We start from the raw sequence: 16,289 nt of genomic DNA on the forward strand, positions 1-16,289 counted from the left end.
AGGCATTCATTATAGAAAAAGGTTTTAAAATTCTCGTATAAGAAATAATTGAAGGAACTGAAAACTAAAAAAGCATAAAATTGGAAGACATTAACTAGGAAAGCTGTGGTCTCTTCAGATATTTGGAAGATATGAAGACATCATGGAAGAAAAAGAATAATTCTCTTCCTTTACAAAGAAGTAAGGCCTGCAAATTAAAAAGGTGGCTTATTTTGACTTCTCATAAGGAAGAATTTTCTAACAATTAACAGTTGTCTAATGTTGGACTAACTTGTCTTATATGGTAAAACAGTTCTTACTGTGGAATGGGTTCAAGAAAAATCTAGATGATCTATCAGTAATAGTGTAAGAAGGGATTCTTGCAGTATTTGAAAGGTTAGATTAGATAACCTCCACCATGTATTATAACAGATGGAACAACAGGCTTGGATACCAAGACTCTGAAGGATTTAAACATAGTGGTTGCCCAAAGAATAAACTAGTTAAATTCAGAAAGGCTCATACCCAGAAGGCTGGAGGCAAAATGATGAACCAAAGGAATTCATAAAGATATTTTAAAAAGGCATGGAGGGATTTGACTGATATTACATAATCATGAATCCTCCAGGAACTGAAGTACGAGGGTATTTGGGGTCAAAATAAATCACCTTGCTCTTGTATATACCACTTTTTCCTTTAGATTAAAAAACTGTCATAACTGGAGAAGTTATTGTTATTTTTTACCAGAAAATTTAGGGATCTATTCAGAGGGGTGGTTCTAAAATTCTGATAAATACTACAGTTTAAATGCCATACAACACCATTTGCTAGTTAACATTAGTAAAGTCAAAACAATTTTCCCAAGAAATTACTAAAAATATTTGGGCAATAATTTAATTGAAATTCCTATCAGAATTTTTCTTGGAAAATCTCTCAAAGCAATTGATTAGGAAGAATTCGAATACCACTGCATTTTTAAATAGTTTTTTTTTTTTAAAGAAAAGTATAAAAAAATTCCTTTTCCATTTTACTTTGTAATGAGTACAAAATGATGTTCCTGGTTTTCCCAATTATAGAAGCACATAATGAGTCTACTTTTCACTTTGCATCTGCATTTTTCTGTCTTATGGTCTAAGGAAATGATTACCATTCCATTTTTTCCATGTTAAATTCCAAATTTATTCTTAACTTGAATTGGTAAGCCTTAAGTTTAGAGGAAAAAACTTAGAGATGCCTATCCAAAAGGGGAATTTGTCCAAGGCCTTGATGGATGCAGGGTTATTTCCTCTCACTGTGAATCTTAATGTGCAATTAAGTAACCAATGACAGAGACAAAATGAACTGGAACAGTACCACCCACAATTTAAGAGTTAAGCATATTTGGAAATATATCAGACATTTACTTATCTAGTTGCAAAACCTCCATACTTCTTTCATGAAATAAATTCTAGAAAAAGATTTGACAAGTGAAATAAAATGTTCCTTATTCATCTATGATTTTTATTTATCTATTTTACCAGCAGGTATTTACTGAGAACCTGTTTATGCACAATATATCATGCCTCATGGGGTAAGGAATCTGAGAGCTCTTATCAGATGTGATCTCTATCCTTAAAGAACTGTCAGTCCAAGTAGGAATAGAAGAAAGATTTTTAGGAGAAAGGGAAGGAGAAAACAAGTATTTATTAAGTGCCCATTCTGTGTCAGGCACTGTGCTAATCAATTTTTAAATGCTTCTTTCATGTGATACAACAATCCTAAGAGGTGCTATCACAATCTCCATTTACTTTGTGTTGGTTCAATCATGTCCGACTCTTGATGACCATATTTAGGATTTTCTTGGCAAAGATAACCATAGTAGTTTGACATTTTCTTCCACAGCTTATTTTTTATATATGAGCAAATTGAGGCAAATAGAGATTAAGTAACTTAGCCAAGGTTGCATAGCCAGTAAGTGTATGAGGCTAAATTTTAACTCACATCCAGTGACAAATGACAATGGCAATGTTTTGTCTATTGAGCTTTCTAGCTGTGATATCAGACACTATATGATTCCAACTTCCCTACTTCTTGGTTTGTGACCTTTTAAATTATTTAATTTTTTGTGCCTAAATTTATTCATTTATAAAATGAAAAGACTTGGCTATATTCCCTCTGAGATAATTTTCTGACTATATATTTTCCTATGATCAAACATCAAAATGAGTGGTACAGACACTCTAGAAAAGGAATAAATCAATGTGAATGGACAGATTTTCAGAGATGTACATTTCCTACCCATCTAAAAGAATATTTCCTCAGACTTTTAAAATGAGCTCAGATACCTTTCCCCTTTTGCATTTATCATTTTTTTTTTGAGGGATAAACCCCCCCTCAAAAGCATTACTTTGTAGAAGTATGCCGAATTAGTTCCACAGTAGGCAGAAAAATTACCTTTAAAATTGGGTCTGATTCTTGCATCATAGCCTGATGTCCTGCCCATTAGTTTATCCAGAAAATCAGATGGTGACATGGGTGTGCTACGTGATCTTGCACTGTCTGTCTCCTTTGTGGCAACCAAACTATAAAGAAAAAGACAAGATCCATATTTCATGAACTTGGCAACAGTAGTTGCACATGCAAAATAGGAACCAATAAGATTATTCAAATTCCTTCAGAAATGAAAATATCTCTAGACCAGTGAAAGAAACCTTCATATTCACTGGTGGTAGGATTTTTATTAAGCCAAACCAATAGGTTTGTGAGATTTATATGTTCAGGCTTCATTTTGAAATCATACCTTCTCAATTTGTGCAAAGCCCCATTTGAAATATAGAACTAGATAACAATTTAGAAGAAAAATTATCACTATTTCATTTATGAAACCTGTATTCCTATTGCATGTAATATATTTTGGGAAATGCTAAACTAAATTATACCCAAACTTTGGAATTAGTGGCATGCATATGTCAAAAAAGATAAATTTTACTTCTGACAACAGAGCAAAACTCATCAAAACATCAGACTTTCAAAAATTAATACTCCCTTGGCCCATATCCCAACCCTGGTTTTTTTACATAATAATTATTAAGTAATCAAAAAAAGCAGCATATTATCCAGAACAAGGAAACCATAAAAATTCAGCTCATTGTAATAAGTGACTTAAATAGTTCATTTATGCAACTTTTTCATTTTCTTCTTTAAAAAAAAAGTTTTGTGTGAAGGTCTCTCAGATGTAACCTTACTATCTCTCAGTGCACATAGAATTATAATTTTTCAAGGCAGAATACTTTCCAAGTTAGTCATATATTAGCCTATATTTATCAAACTTTAGTTCTTTTGTCAGAAAATGACAGCATGAATTAATCAAATTCAGAAATCAATGTCAAGAAGGAAAAGAAATATAGTTCGTGCAACTAGATAACATATAATATCAGGGAATTCAGGAAATAGTTATCCAAATTTCTTGTTAATGTAGATATTTTTCTTGTTTCACACAATTTTTCCAAACAAGATCTTTGGAACATATGCCTTCTACCTCAGCCTCTTTCTAACCTTCTCCTATTTGAGCAATAGTAAGTTTCTAATCAGACTAGTCAGGCACACATCATCATCTTTAGCTACAGTGTTTTTCCACTTGTCAACCAACAATACTCATTGACTACCAACCATGTTAAATGCATGGATCCATGGCTTCCATCTTTCTTTAACTTTACAGTTGACTATATGCTGTAGGCCCCATTATCTTATTCTGAATCAAGATCCCAATCACCAGTTCCCTAGATCCCAGCAGAAATCCAGATTTCAATTGCAAGCTAATATGTTATCTCTCTATCCACTAGCCACTCTTGCTCTTTGACCAATGTAGTCAATACTATCAAAATACTTACTACTACTATATAAGTATTCCCTCAAAAACAACATCATAATGTTTTTTCTTCAATAAGTAACATGATAGTGGTAATTAAAGTGTTTGGAATTGGAAGAAACCTTAAAGATAAAATTTCAAATTTGTGACATTATACTCATGTGGTACAAACCAATATGCATGGTAGTAAATATCTGTCATGTGATGTTTCCTTGGGATACTGGCTTATGCAGCGCCTCTAAAGTAAAACAAAAACAAAAACCCTTCCCCAAAGTCTCATGATCTGAATTAGCACTAAGTACAATATCTATGTTAACCATTATCTAGCTAGTTAATCACTAAAGTAGATGAACTATTTTAGTACTCAGGTCAACCATTTTTTCCAGTCATTCATCATCTGTGCATATATTAGTCACTTTCTTAACGAATTTGGTCACAATGGGGAGTCACAATGATTTATATTTTCACAGACTCTGGATGTAGACTTTTTTTTTCACATCAGCTGGTATTATAATGACTTTGTCAGCACCTTGGATTATGGGCTATTTTTTAGACCTCTAATCTTTCCTTTTGAAATCCTAATGGGGAAAAGATACTGCAAAGTACAGATAGCATCCTTTTATCTTGTTAAAAATAAATCATAACACAAGGTTTTGCAAAGGTGAATATTGAAAACTATCTTTGCACGTATTTGAAAAAATAAAATACTATTTAAAAATTCTAAAGGGAACTTAGAGATGTCCACTTCAACCCTTTCCCCAACATGCATTTCTTCTACATCACTTTGAATAAATAGACACACAACTGACACACTTGAATATTTGGTAGCAAAGAACTCATTCAATTTTCAGACTATTCCAATTGGTGGATCTTCTTAAGAATGAGCAAAAATCTACCTCCCTTTTAACCCTTAATTCTAATTGGTCTTGTGGAGCCAAATAGCATTATTCTAATTCTGTTTCTCCATGTCAGACCTTCTCATACTGAAAGACATATGTAATTTGAATCCTACATCTTCTATTTTTTTCCAGAACAAGCATCCTCAGTTCCATCTTTTTTTCCTTTTTTGAAATCATTTCTCATCTCCTTATCTGGTTGCCTTCCTCTGGATCTGGTTTGGCTTGTCACTGTCTTCCTAAAAATGTGACCTATGAAAAGGAGCAAGTTTGAGACTTGATCTAAGGAGACTCCAGAGGCATTCCAACCTGCCACATTCTGGCTCCTATTTGTGAAGGTAAAAATCCAATAGCTTATTTGACTATCATATTGCAATGTTGATTCAGCTCAAGTTTGAAGTTCAATCATACACTTAATGACAGTTCAAGTTACATCATGGGATCTCTGCTCATGTTGAGGATTCTAATTTGTTCTTCTGCTTCTAGAGGGCCCAAGAACAACTGCAGGAGAGTTGAAATTTGTCATCAACTACTAAAAGGAGTCTACAGGGCCATGGCAACATGGTTATTACCTACTTCTAGGTAGCCAATGGATAACTTCCCTTCTTTAACCAACCCTTAGACTTGAAGGTCTCTGTGAAGAAAACTTTCACCATATTTAAAAACTTAAGACATTTTCCATTTTAATTAATGGTTTTAAAATGTGTCTTGAAAGATAATCATTTTCCTTCAGAACTCAGTTCTAAGCATTTGAGGAAATCTGAACTAAAAAAAAAAAAAAAACTCTCAAAAGGTTTTAAATAAAAAACAATTAAAACTCTTCAATAATTCATCATTCTAGCTTACAGAAATGCATCTTTTTTCTTTGTGTTCTTCCAGCACCTCTGTATTATTCGTTCTGTATCATTACATACAAACATCTACATGTTATGTATTAGACTATTTCACATGTGTAAATTATACTGTCCTAATGAGGCTCTGAAGGTCTGAAGGAAATAAAAAGTGTTTCCCATGTCCCAATCACTTCATAGAGCTTAGTACATTGCTCTATATATTTAGTAAGAGGACAATATATGATCTGTAGGTAGTTAGATCACAGTACTCAGTTAAGACATATTTAAATCATTACTATGTGCTGGGTTTTGTGATAACTGGAGATATAAGGAAAGGCAAAAAATTGTAATTAAACTAAACATTCAATTTTATATTCTTATAATGATATTATTATGAGTTTATGAGGCAAATAACTTTTACTCTCATGATGTTTATTATCATTTTTTGAGGTTTTTATTTTTTAATTGCAAAAATCTATTTCTCTCTTTCCCAACACCTCTTTCCACCCACAACTGGAAAATTAATAATGAAAAAAGAAACTCATGATTTTTGTAACAAATATACAGAGTTAAGCAAAGCAAATTCCTATACTACCATGTCTAAAAAAGTCTTTGTCTCATCTTGTCATCATTTTGTCAGGAGGGAAGTAACATGCTTAATCATGTCAGTTATTTGATTTATAAGAAAGAAGTATTATATTATAGGTGTTGGTGAATTTCCTGTCAGGAAAATGAGTTAGAATTCTGATTCTGATTGTTCTAGCTATGTAACAAATGACAAGTCACTAGTTTAACCTCTTAAGAGTCTCATTTTCCTCATTTGTAAAATGAGGATGTTAGATAACTAAATACAAATCTCTCTATATATAATATAAACATTATATGTGCATAAATATGTATTTTTGTCTTCCTTCTCAGGTTATTTTTACCTTATTTCTAAGTCCAATTTTTTTCTTGTGCAGCAAGATAATTGTATAAATATGTATTCGTATATTGCATTTAACATATACTTTTGTAATGCCGGAGAAACTGAGGCAGGAGAGAGATTAGAGAGTTTTCAATAGTATATTAATTGGAGAGTATAATTGACTGGACAGGACTCTTGTCTCAAATTATCCAGTCAGATAAAGATATACTGGGACCAAGGAATCCATGTCGGTCCCAGGGCTGTCATCTCAAAGAATGCAGCAAAGAATAAGAGCTGCTCCCTTCTTTAAATAACCCTAGAAACAAAGGCCCCAAAAAGGTGGGAGGGCTTCTGTCAGGTTGGGGGGAGACCATAACTCCTAAAAGCCCAGAGACAGGATGTCTGAATACCCAGAGATAAAGATGCCAGTGAGGTATCTTGGAATATTTTAGAGAGATATTGTAAATTCTTGAGGACAGGGGAGGGTCAGGAGTTCTGCTCTCTTGTTTATCTTGCTAGCAATATATAACCTTAGAGTAAACGGTTCCCAGTCTTAATGGACCAGAGTGGGTTTTTATGACTAAGGGGATTTGACAGAACAGTTAAGGAAACTGAGACAAAGGAAACTAGTTCAGGGAAACCAAGTCAGAACAGTTAAAGAGAACTGAGGCATAACACTTTAACATATTTAACATGTATTGGACTACCTGCCATCTAGGGGAGAGGGTGGGAGAAGGAGGGAAAAAGTTGGAACAGAAGGTTTTGCAAGGGTCAATGCTAAAAAAATTACCCATGCATATGTTTTGTAAATAAAAAGCTATAATAAAATACTTAAAAAAGAAATAATATATTGGATGCTACAGTCAAAGCATACAACAGAATTTGATGAGAATAGTAATTATCATTTTAGTATTATATGTGTCATTTTCTTTCCTTTTAATCTCTATTCCTGTATCTTTTTTCCTCTCTGTAAGAATGGAGGTAGATGACTGGAAAAATAAATAAATTTTTTTCTTCTGAAACTATCAAGTAAGATAATAAATACAAATTGCTTCACAAATCTTAAAGCACAATATAAATGCTCTCTATTCTTGTTGTCAGCAGCAGCAGCAGCAGCAGCAGCATCCAAGAAAGAATAAGCAATAAATCTATTGCTTGCAGTTGATGGGACAATGATGAACAACAATTGAGAGAAAGCAGAGCTATTTTAAGACTTAGTTTGCTTCTCTCTTCTTGACCAAGGAGAATTATCTTTGCAGTCAAAAGGAAACAACTACCTTTTTACTAGAAAGTTAAACCATAGATAAATAGGCATAAAAGGCATATAACAAAAGAGCTTCAGGTGATCTTAATAAGTGCAAATCACCAATTAGATATATATGCCTGGATAAAGAATGAATGGCAGCTATGACTGCTGACATTATAACTGCTGCTAGAATTATCTTTGTTATATTTTAGAAAATAGGATAAGCACTACAGGATTGTTCTTCAGTTGTTTGTGTTGTGTCTGATTCTTTTGTTGATCCTTTTTGGAGTTTTCTTAAAGAAAACTTGAGACTTAAGTGAGCTGACAATTCTCTCTTCAATTCATTTTATAGATGAAGAAATTGAGGCAAATAGGGTTAAGTGATTTATCTAGGGTCACATAACTGGTAAAAGTGTGAGGCTGGAGTTGAGCAAATTAGTCTTCCCCAGCCTATCACCTAGTCACCTACCTATGCCAGAGGACAACAAATGCTCTCTCCCTCCCTTCTTCCCTCCATTCTTCTCTTTCTCCCTCTCTCCCTTTCTCCTTCTCTCCCTTCCCCCCCCTCTGACAAAAAGAAAGATGGAGAGACAGAGATAGAAAGGTGATGGTAAAGGGAAGACAGAGAGATCAGGAGGAGAAAAGAAGAGAAAGAGCATTAAAAAGAAAGAAAACATAGATCACTTAGTGTGATTCCATACAATATTCTAGAATATATTCTTGAGGCAGCTAGACTTTGTAGTTGCTAGAGTACTATACTTGGAATCAGAAAGACTTCAGTTTGAATTCTGTCTCATATATATTAGTTTTGTGGCCCTGGGAATCTCAAATCAATTCTCTTAGCCTCAGTGTCCTCATTTGTATTTAATATTTTATTTTTCCCCAGTTACGTTTAAAAATAATTTTAACATTCATTTTTAAAACATTGAACTTCAAATTCTCTCCTTCCTCTTTCCCCATCATCTCCTCTCATTGTAAAGGCAAGCAATTTAATATTGGTTATATATGTATAGTTATGTAAAACACTTCCATAATAGACACATTGTGAAAGAAAACTGTAATGTTCTCTTCTCTAAAATATAATGTTCTCTGGTTGCAGGTTTCTTGGGGGGCTTCTGGAGACAACCTTCCTTTCAGTTCAGTATAATAATCACCTCAAATGCAGCCAGGGTTTAAAGTCTAGAGCCTTCAAAAATAGCCTGTTTCCTTCAAAATAGCCTGGTTAGCTTTCTTAGAGGCCTAACTCTCTCCTTGGTTCTGAGAACTCTTGCCACCATTCTTTTGTCTTTGCCAGTTTCAGCCTCTCTTCCTCTGAATGTCTCCAGCCAGCACAAAGGTGATAATTGGAATGAATCTGACTACACCTCCAAGAGTGGGCTTGTGGGTTAATAGACTTCCTCCTTAATGGGCTTGAGAGCTCTTCCTTATATATGCTCTCTTTATTTGTATTTTTCCAATCAGTAATGAAAATATTTTTGAAAATATAAGTATAAATACCTTTGTTTATGTCACCTGAAAGCTTCATATTTTTTGATTATTTATCAATTTGGGAATGGCTCTTATTTTTATAAATTTAGCTCAGTTCTCTATACATTTGTGAAATGAAGCCTTTATCAGGGAAACTGTATTTCCCTCAATCTATTTATTCTGTTTATTCTATTCTCTCTCTAACTCCCCCTCCCCCCCATTTCTCTTCCAAGGAGTTTTGCTTCTGACTATACCTTTCCCCAATCTGCCCTTCCTTGTTTCTTTGCCTCTCCTTTGTTTCTTTGCCTCTCCTTTGTTTCTTGCCCTCCTTTTCTTCCCTCCCCATCCTACTTTCCTGTATTCTATAGCCACTTGAATATATTTGTTATTCCTTCTTTGATCCATTTCTTAATAGAGTAAGGTTCACTTCCTCCTCTTTACTCCACCCCCTCCCCCCAGCACCATTCTTCTCCATTGTAAAAGCTTTTCCTTGCTGCCTTTAAGGGAGACAACCCCATTCTATTTCTGCCTTTCACTCTCTCCAATACATTCCTTTCTCACCTCTCAAGTTTAATTTTTTAGATATCATCTCTTCACATTCAACTCAAATGTGTTCCCTCCATCTATATATACTCCTTTTGATTGCTTTAATATTTTTTCTTTTAAAATAATTTTATTTTTTAATAATCAAGACAAATTATTCTAACATATGCCAAACTGGACTATTTCCATTAAATATTACTTTCCATGTCCTACCCAAGCATCCTGATTATCAACTACTTTTACCACAATAACAGCAGTTAAACTTTGCCTCCAAAATATTGTCAGAAGTAGTTTTCACAATCTGATAATTATTTTTGTTTGTCTTTTAAGTATTAATTTTAACAGAAATCTTTCTTTCATAAGTTTAAGTACTTTATACTTCCTTGCAGAAAGATGGTCAGTAATCTGTTTAACTCTTCAGATGTAACATGACGTTTTCTAGGCCATTCCTGGAAATTCCCTATTCAGTTTGATCATAAGTTCCTGTTTTTATATTAATAATGAGTTCACAAGATTTATGTCTTATGTGAGTTTTTATTTTTGAAATCTATCTTCTGGTAGACTATCACTGAAGTTACTCTCAAATGAATCATCTGTTTGATATCTTAACAGTCATGTCTCTCTAGGGTTGATGGTACATATCATCCCTTGAGGAGGTATGGAACATATTGCTGTAGAGGTTGCAATAGTTGCATTTGCTGGCATCAATCTATCTGTTAAGAGTAAGGCATCTCTAGAAGAGACTGATTATTTCTCCTTTACTAAGGAAGTTTGATACAATTGCTACAATAATAAAAAAGTTATTATGAGTGACAAGTGTCATTTGCCCATGTAGAAATGCAAGAGGTTTAGACTTATTCAGTACCTTATGATTTCCCTTCCTTGTTATCTTCTTATTCTTTTCTTGTGTTTTGTATTTGAACATCAATTTTCTATTTAGTTCTGGTCTTTTTCTTTTTTTTTTTTTTTTTTATTTAATAGCCTTTAATTTACAGGATATATACATGGGTAACTTTACAGCATTAACAATTGCCAAACCTCTTGTTCCAATTTTTCACCTCTTACCCCCCACCCTCCCTAAATGGCAGGATGACCAGTAGATGTTAAATATATTAAAATATAACTTAGATACACAATAAGTATACATGACCAAAACATTATTTTGCTGTACAAAAAGAATCAGACTCTGAATTATTGTACAATTAGCTTGTGAAGGAAATCAAAGATGCAGGTGTGCATAAATATAGGGACTGGGAATTCAATGTAATGGTTTTAGTCATCTCCCAGGTTCTTTTTCTGGGTATAGCTAGTTCAGTTCATTACTGCTCCATTAGAAATGATTTGGTTGATCTCGTTGCTGAGGATGGCCTGATCCATCAGGACTGGTCATCATCTAGTATTGTTGTTGAAGTATATAATGATCTCCTGGTCCTGCTCATTTCACTCAGCATCAGTCCGTGTAAGTCTCTCCAGGCCTTTCTGAAATCATCCTGTTGGTCATTTCTTACAGAACAGTAATATTCCATAATTTTCATATACCACAATTTATTCAGCCATTCTCCAACTGATGGACATCCATTCAGTTTCAGTTTCTAGCCACTACAAAAGGGCTGCCACAAACATTCGTGCACATACAGGTCCCTTTCCCTTCTTTATAATCTCTTTGGGATATAATCCCAGTAGTAACACTGCTGGATCAAAGGGTATGCACAGTTTGATAACTTTTTGAGCATAGTTCCAAACTACTCTCAAAATGGTTGGATTCGTTCACAACTCCACCAACCATGAATCAATGTCCCAGTTTTCCCACATCCCCTCCAACAATTATCATTATTTTTTCCTGTCATCTTAGCCAATCTGACAGGTGTGTAGTGGTATCTTAGAGTTGTCTTAATTTGCATTTCTCTGATTAATAATGACTTGGAGCATCTTTTCATATGACTAGAAATAGTTTCAATTTCTTCATCTGAGAATTGTCTGTTCATATCACTTTGACCATTTTTCAATTGGAGAATGGCTTGATTTTTATAAATTAGAGTTAATTCTCTATATATTTTGGAAATGAGGCCTTTATCAGAACCTTTGACTGTAAAAATATTTTCCCAGTTTATTGCTTCCCTTCTAATCTTGTCTGCATTAGTTTTGTTTCTACAAAAACTTTTCAGTTTAGTATAATCGAAATTTTCTATTTTGTGATCAGTAATGATCTCTAGTTCTGCTTTGGTCATAAAACCTTCCCTTCCACAGGTCTGAGAGGTAAACTATCCTATGTTCCTCTAATTTATTAATAATTTCATTCTTTATGCCTAGGTCATGAACCCATTTGACCTTATCTTGGTGTCGCGTTAAGTATGGATCAATGCCTAGTTTCTGCCATATTAGTTTCCAATTTTCCCAGCAATTTTTATCAAACAGTAAGTTCTTATCCCAAAAGCTGGGATCTTTAGGTTTAATCAAAGACTAGGTTGCTATATTTGTTGACTGTTTTATCCCTTGAACCTAATCTATTCCACTGATCAACTAATCTATTCCTTAGCCAATACCAAATAGTTTTGGTAACTGCTGCTCTATAGTATAGTTTTAGATCTGGTACAGCTAAGCCACCATCATTTGATTTTTTTTATTAATTCCTTGAAATTCTTGACCTTTTGTTTTCCATATGAACTTTGTTGTTATTTTTCTAGGTCATTAAAATAGTTTTTGGGAGTCTGATTGGTATAGCGCTAAATAAATAGATTAGTTTAGGTAATATTGTCATCTTTATTATATTTGCTCGCCCTATCCAAGAGCATTTAATATTTTTCAATTGGTTAGATCAGACTTAATTTGTGTGAAAAGTGGTCTGTAATTTTGCTCATAAAGTTTCTGATTTTCCCTTGGCAGATAGATTCCTAAATATTTTATATTATCAGTAGTTACTTTAAATTGAATTTCTCTTTGTAACTCTGACTGTTGGATTTTGTTAGTGATATATAAGAATGCTGATGACTTATGTGGGTTTATTTTATAACCAGCAACTTTGCTAAAGTTGTGGATTATTTCTAATAACTTTTAGCAGAATCTCTGGGGTTCTCTAAGTATACCATCATGTCATCGGCAAGAGTGATAATTTGGCTTCCTCATTGCCTATTCTTATTCCTTTAATCTCTTTCTCAGCTCTTATTGCTATAGCTAGCGTTTCTAATACAATATTAAATAGTAACGGTGATAGTGGGCAACCTTGTTTCCTCAGATCTTATTGGGAATGGTTGCAGTTTGTCTCCATTACATATGATGCTTACTGATGGTTTTAAATAGATGCTGCTGATTATTTTAAGGAAAAGTCCATTTATTCCTATACTCTCAAGTGTTTTTAATAGGAATGGATGTTGGATTTTATCAAATGCTTTTTCTGCATCTATTGAGATGATCATATGGTTTTTGTTAATTTGGTTATTGACATGGCCAATTATATTGATAGTTTTCCTAATATTGAACCAGCCCTGCATTCCTGGTATAAATCCTACTTGATCATAGTGTATTATCTTGGAGATGATTTTCTGTAGTCTTTTTGCTAATATCTTATTTAAGATTTTAGGATCAATATTCATTAGGGAGATTGGTCTATAATTTTCTTTCTCTGTTTTCAGCCTACCTGGTTTAGGTATCAGTACCATGTCTGTGTCATAGAAGGAATTTGGTAGGACTCCTTCATTCCCTATTTTATCAAATAATTTATAAAGCATTGGGGCCAATTGTTCTTTAAATGTTTGGTAAAATTCACATGTAAATCCATCTGGTCCTGGGGATTTTTTCTTAGGGAGTTGTTTAATTGCCTGTTCTATTTCTTTTTCTGAAATGGGACTATTCAAGCAATTTACTTCTTCCTCTGTTAGTCTGGGAAGTCTGTATTTTTGGAGGTAGTCATCCATTTCACTTAGGTTATCAAATTTATTGGCATAAAGTTGAGCAAAATAACTCCTTATTATTTCTCTAATTTCCTCTTCATTGGTGGAAAGTTCTCCCTTTTCATTTTTAAGACTACTAATTTCATTTTCCTCCCTCCTTTTTCTAATCAGATTTACTAAAAGGCTTATCTATTTTATTGGCTTTTCATAGAACCAACTCTTAGTTTTATTAATTAGTTCAATAGTTTTTTTACTTTCAATATTTTTAATTTCTCCTTTTAATTTTAGAATTTCCAATTTAGTATTTGATTGGGGGTTTTTAATTTGGTCTTTTTTTTTAGTTTTTTTAGTTGAAAGCCCAATTCATTAATCTTTTCTTTCTCTGTTTTATTCAAGTAGCCTCTAAGGATATAAAATTCCCTCTTATTACCGCTTTGGCTGCATCCCACAAATTTTGGTATGATGTCTCATCATTGTCATTATCTTGAGTGAAATTATTAATTGTATCTATAATTTGCTGTCTTCCCAATCATTCTTTAAGATGAGATTGTTTAGTTTCAATTACTTTTTGGTCTATTTCCCCTAACTTTTTGTTGAATGTAGTTTTTATTGCATCATGATCTGAAAAGAAAGCATTTACTATTTCTGCTTTCTTGCATTTAATTTGAGATCTTTATGTCCTAATATATGGTCAATTTTGAATAGGTTCCATGAACTGCTGAGAAGAAAGTATATTCCCTTCTATCTCCATTCAATTTTCTCCAAAGATCCAACATACCTAATTTTTCTAATATTATATTTACTTCTTTAATTTCTTTCTTATTTGTTTTGTGGTTTGATTTGTCTAATTCTGAGGTGCAAGGTTGAGATCTCCTACTATTACAGTTTTGTTGTCTATTTCTTCTTGCAACTCTTAACTTCTCCTTTAGGAAGTTGAGTGCCATACCACTTGGTGCATATATGTTTAATATTGATATTGCTTCGTTGTTTATGCTACCCTTTAGCAGGATGTAGTTACCTTCCTTATCTCTTTTAATTAGATCAATTTTACTTTTGCTTGATCTGAGATAAGGATGGCTACCCCTACTTTTTGACTCACCTGAAGCATAATAGATTTTGCTCCAGCCTTTTACTTTTACTCATATGCATCCCCTGATTTAAATGTGTTCTTGTAAACAACATATTGTAGGGTTCTGACTTTTGATCCAGTCTGCTATCTGCCTCCTCTTTATGGGGAGTTCATCCCATTCACATTTGACGAGTTAGAATTACTAAATCTGTATTTCCTGCCATCCTAATAACCCCTAGATTGTGCTTTACTTATTCTTGCCTCCCCAACCCTCTTTCCCCTTTCAAACTTATGTACCCCTCTTGTATCCGATACTTATCCTCTTTATAATCCCTCCCTCCCCCTTTGAGTCTTTCCCCTTCCTTCCCTTATTACTCTTTTCTTTTCCCTTTCCTCTCCCCGTTTTTAATGAGGCGAGAGAATTTTCTCTAAAACAAATGTCAATTATTTTTCCTTTGAGCCAACTCTGATGGAATAAGATTCACAATGTTCCTCCCCTCTCTAAATTCCCTCAGATATGATAAGTTTCCTTAGCCTCTTTGTGGGATGTGGTTTCCCTCTTTTTATCCTCCTTCCCACCTTATTCTGCCATCATCCCTTTTCCATATCTACTTCCCTTTTTATGTTATATCAGTACTATCAAATTTTACATGTATTTTTTTGTATATCCACAACAGAAATACAATTCTCAAAGTTATTTTACCTTTTCTGCATCTCTTGAATTCTATTCTTGGAGATCAAATTTTTATTTAGTTCTGGTTTTTCTTCAGAAACAAATGGAATTCATTTGTTTCATTAAACGTCCATCTTCTTCCCTGGAAGAAAATGCTCCAGCTTAGCTGGGTAGTTTATTCTTGGCTGCATCCCAAGTTCTTGTGCCTTTCGGAATATCATATTCCAGGCCTTCTTTCCTTTAATGTAGAGGCAGCATGATCTTGGGTGATCCTTATTGTGGCACCTCGTATTTAAATGGTTTTTGGCTGCTTGTAAAATTTTTTCCTTAATCTGATAGTTCTGAAATTTTGCCACAATATTCCTTGGGGTTTTTATTTTAGGTTTCTTTCAGAAGGTGTTCGATGAATTCTTTCAATGCCTATTTTACCTTCTGATTCTATTACATCTGGGCAGTTCTCTTTGATGATTTCTTGTAAAATAGTATCTAGGCTCTTTTTTTCATCATAGTTTTCGGAAGTCCAATAATCCTCAGATTATCTCTCCTAGATCTATTTTCCAAGTCTGTCATTTTAGCAAGTAGATAATTCATGGTTTTCAGTTTGTCATTTTTTTGGTTTTGCTTGACTGATTCTTGCTGTCTCAATGCATCATTAGTTTCAATTTGTTCAGTTCTAATTTTTAAGAATTATTTTCTTCATTAGCTTTTTACTTCTTTCTGTATATGTCCAATTGAGTTTTGAATGTATTGTTTTGGTCTGTGGATTTTTCCATTTCACTAATTTTTTTTTTTTAGTGAATTATTTTCTTTTCAATTCACAGATCCTACTTTCTAGTGAATTCTTTATTTTTTCAATTCACAATTCTTACTTTCCTGTGATTTTTTATTTTTTCCAATTCACCAATTTGCACTTCCTGGGAATTTTTAACTTTTCCAATTCGT

General features: G+C 33.5%; 1 protein-coding gene across 2 annotated transcripts in view; it reads right to left on the reverse strand.

Moving 5' to 3' along the window:
- GLRA3 (glycine receptor alpha 3) overlaps positions 1-16,289 on the reverse strand; it is a 232,996-nt gene that overhangs the window by 137,266 nt on the left and 79,441 nt on the right. For both annotated transcript variants that reach the window (XM_031941650.1, XM_003773060.4), the window contains exon 2: positions 2,413-2,540. In XM_031941650.1, the coding sequence (XP_031797510.1) occupies positions 2,413-2,540 (128 nt within the window). The remainder of the gene's footprint in view (positions 1-2,412; positions 2,541-16,289) is intronic.

Source organism: Sarcophilus harrisii, chromosome 6, assembly GCF_902635505.1.
Source record: "Sarcophilus harrisii chromosome 6, mSarHar1.11, whole genome shotgun sequence".
Lineage (NCBI taxonomy): Eukaryota > Metazoa > Chordata > Mammalia > Dasyuromorphia > Dasyuridae > Sarcophilus > Sarcophilus harrisii.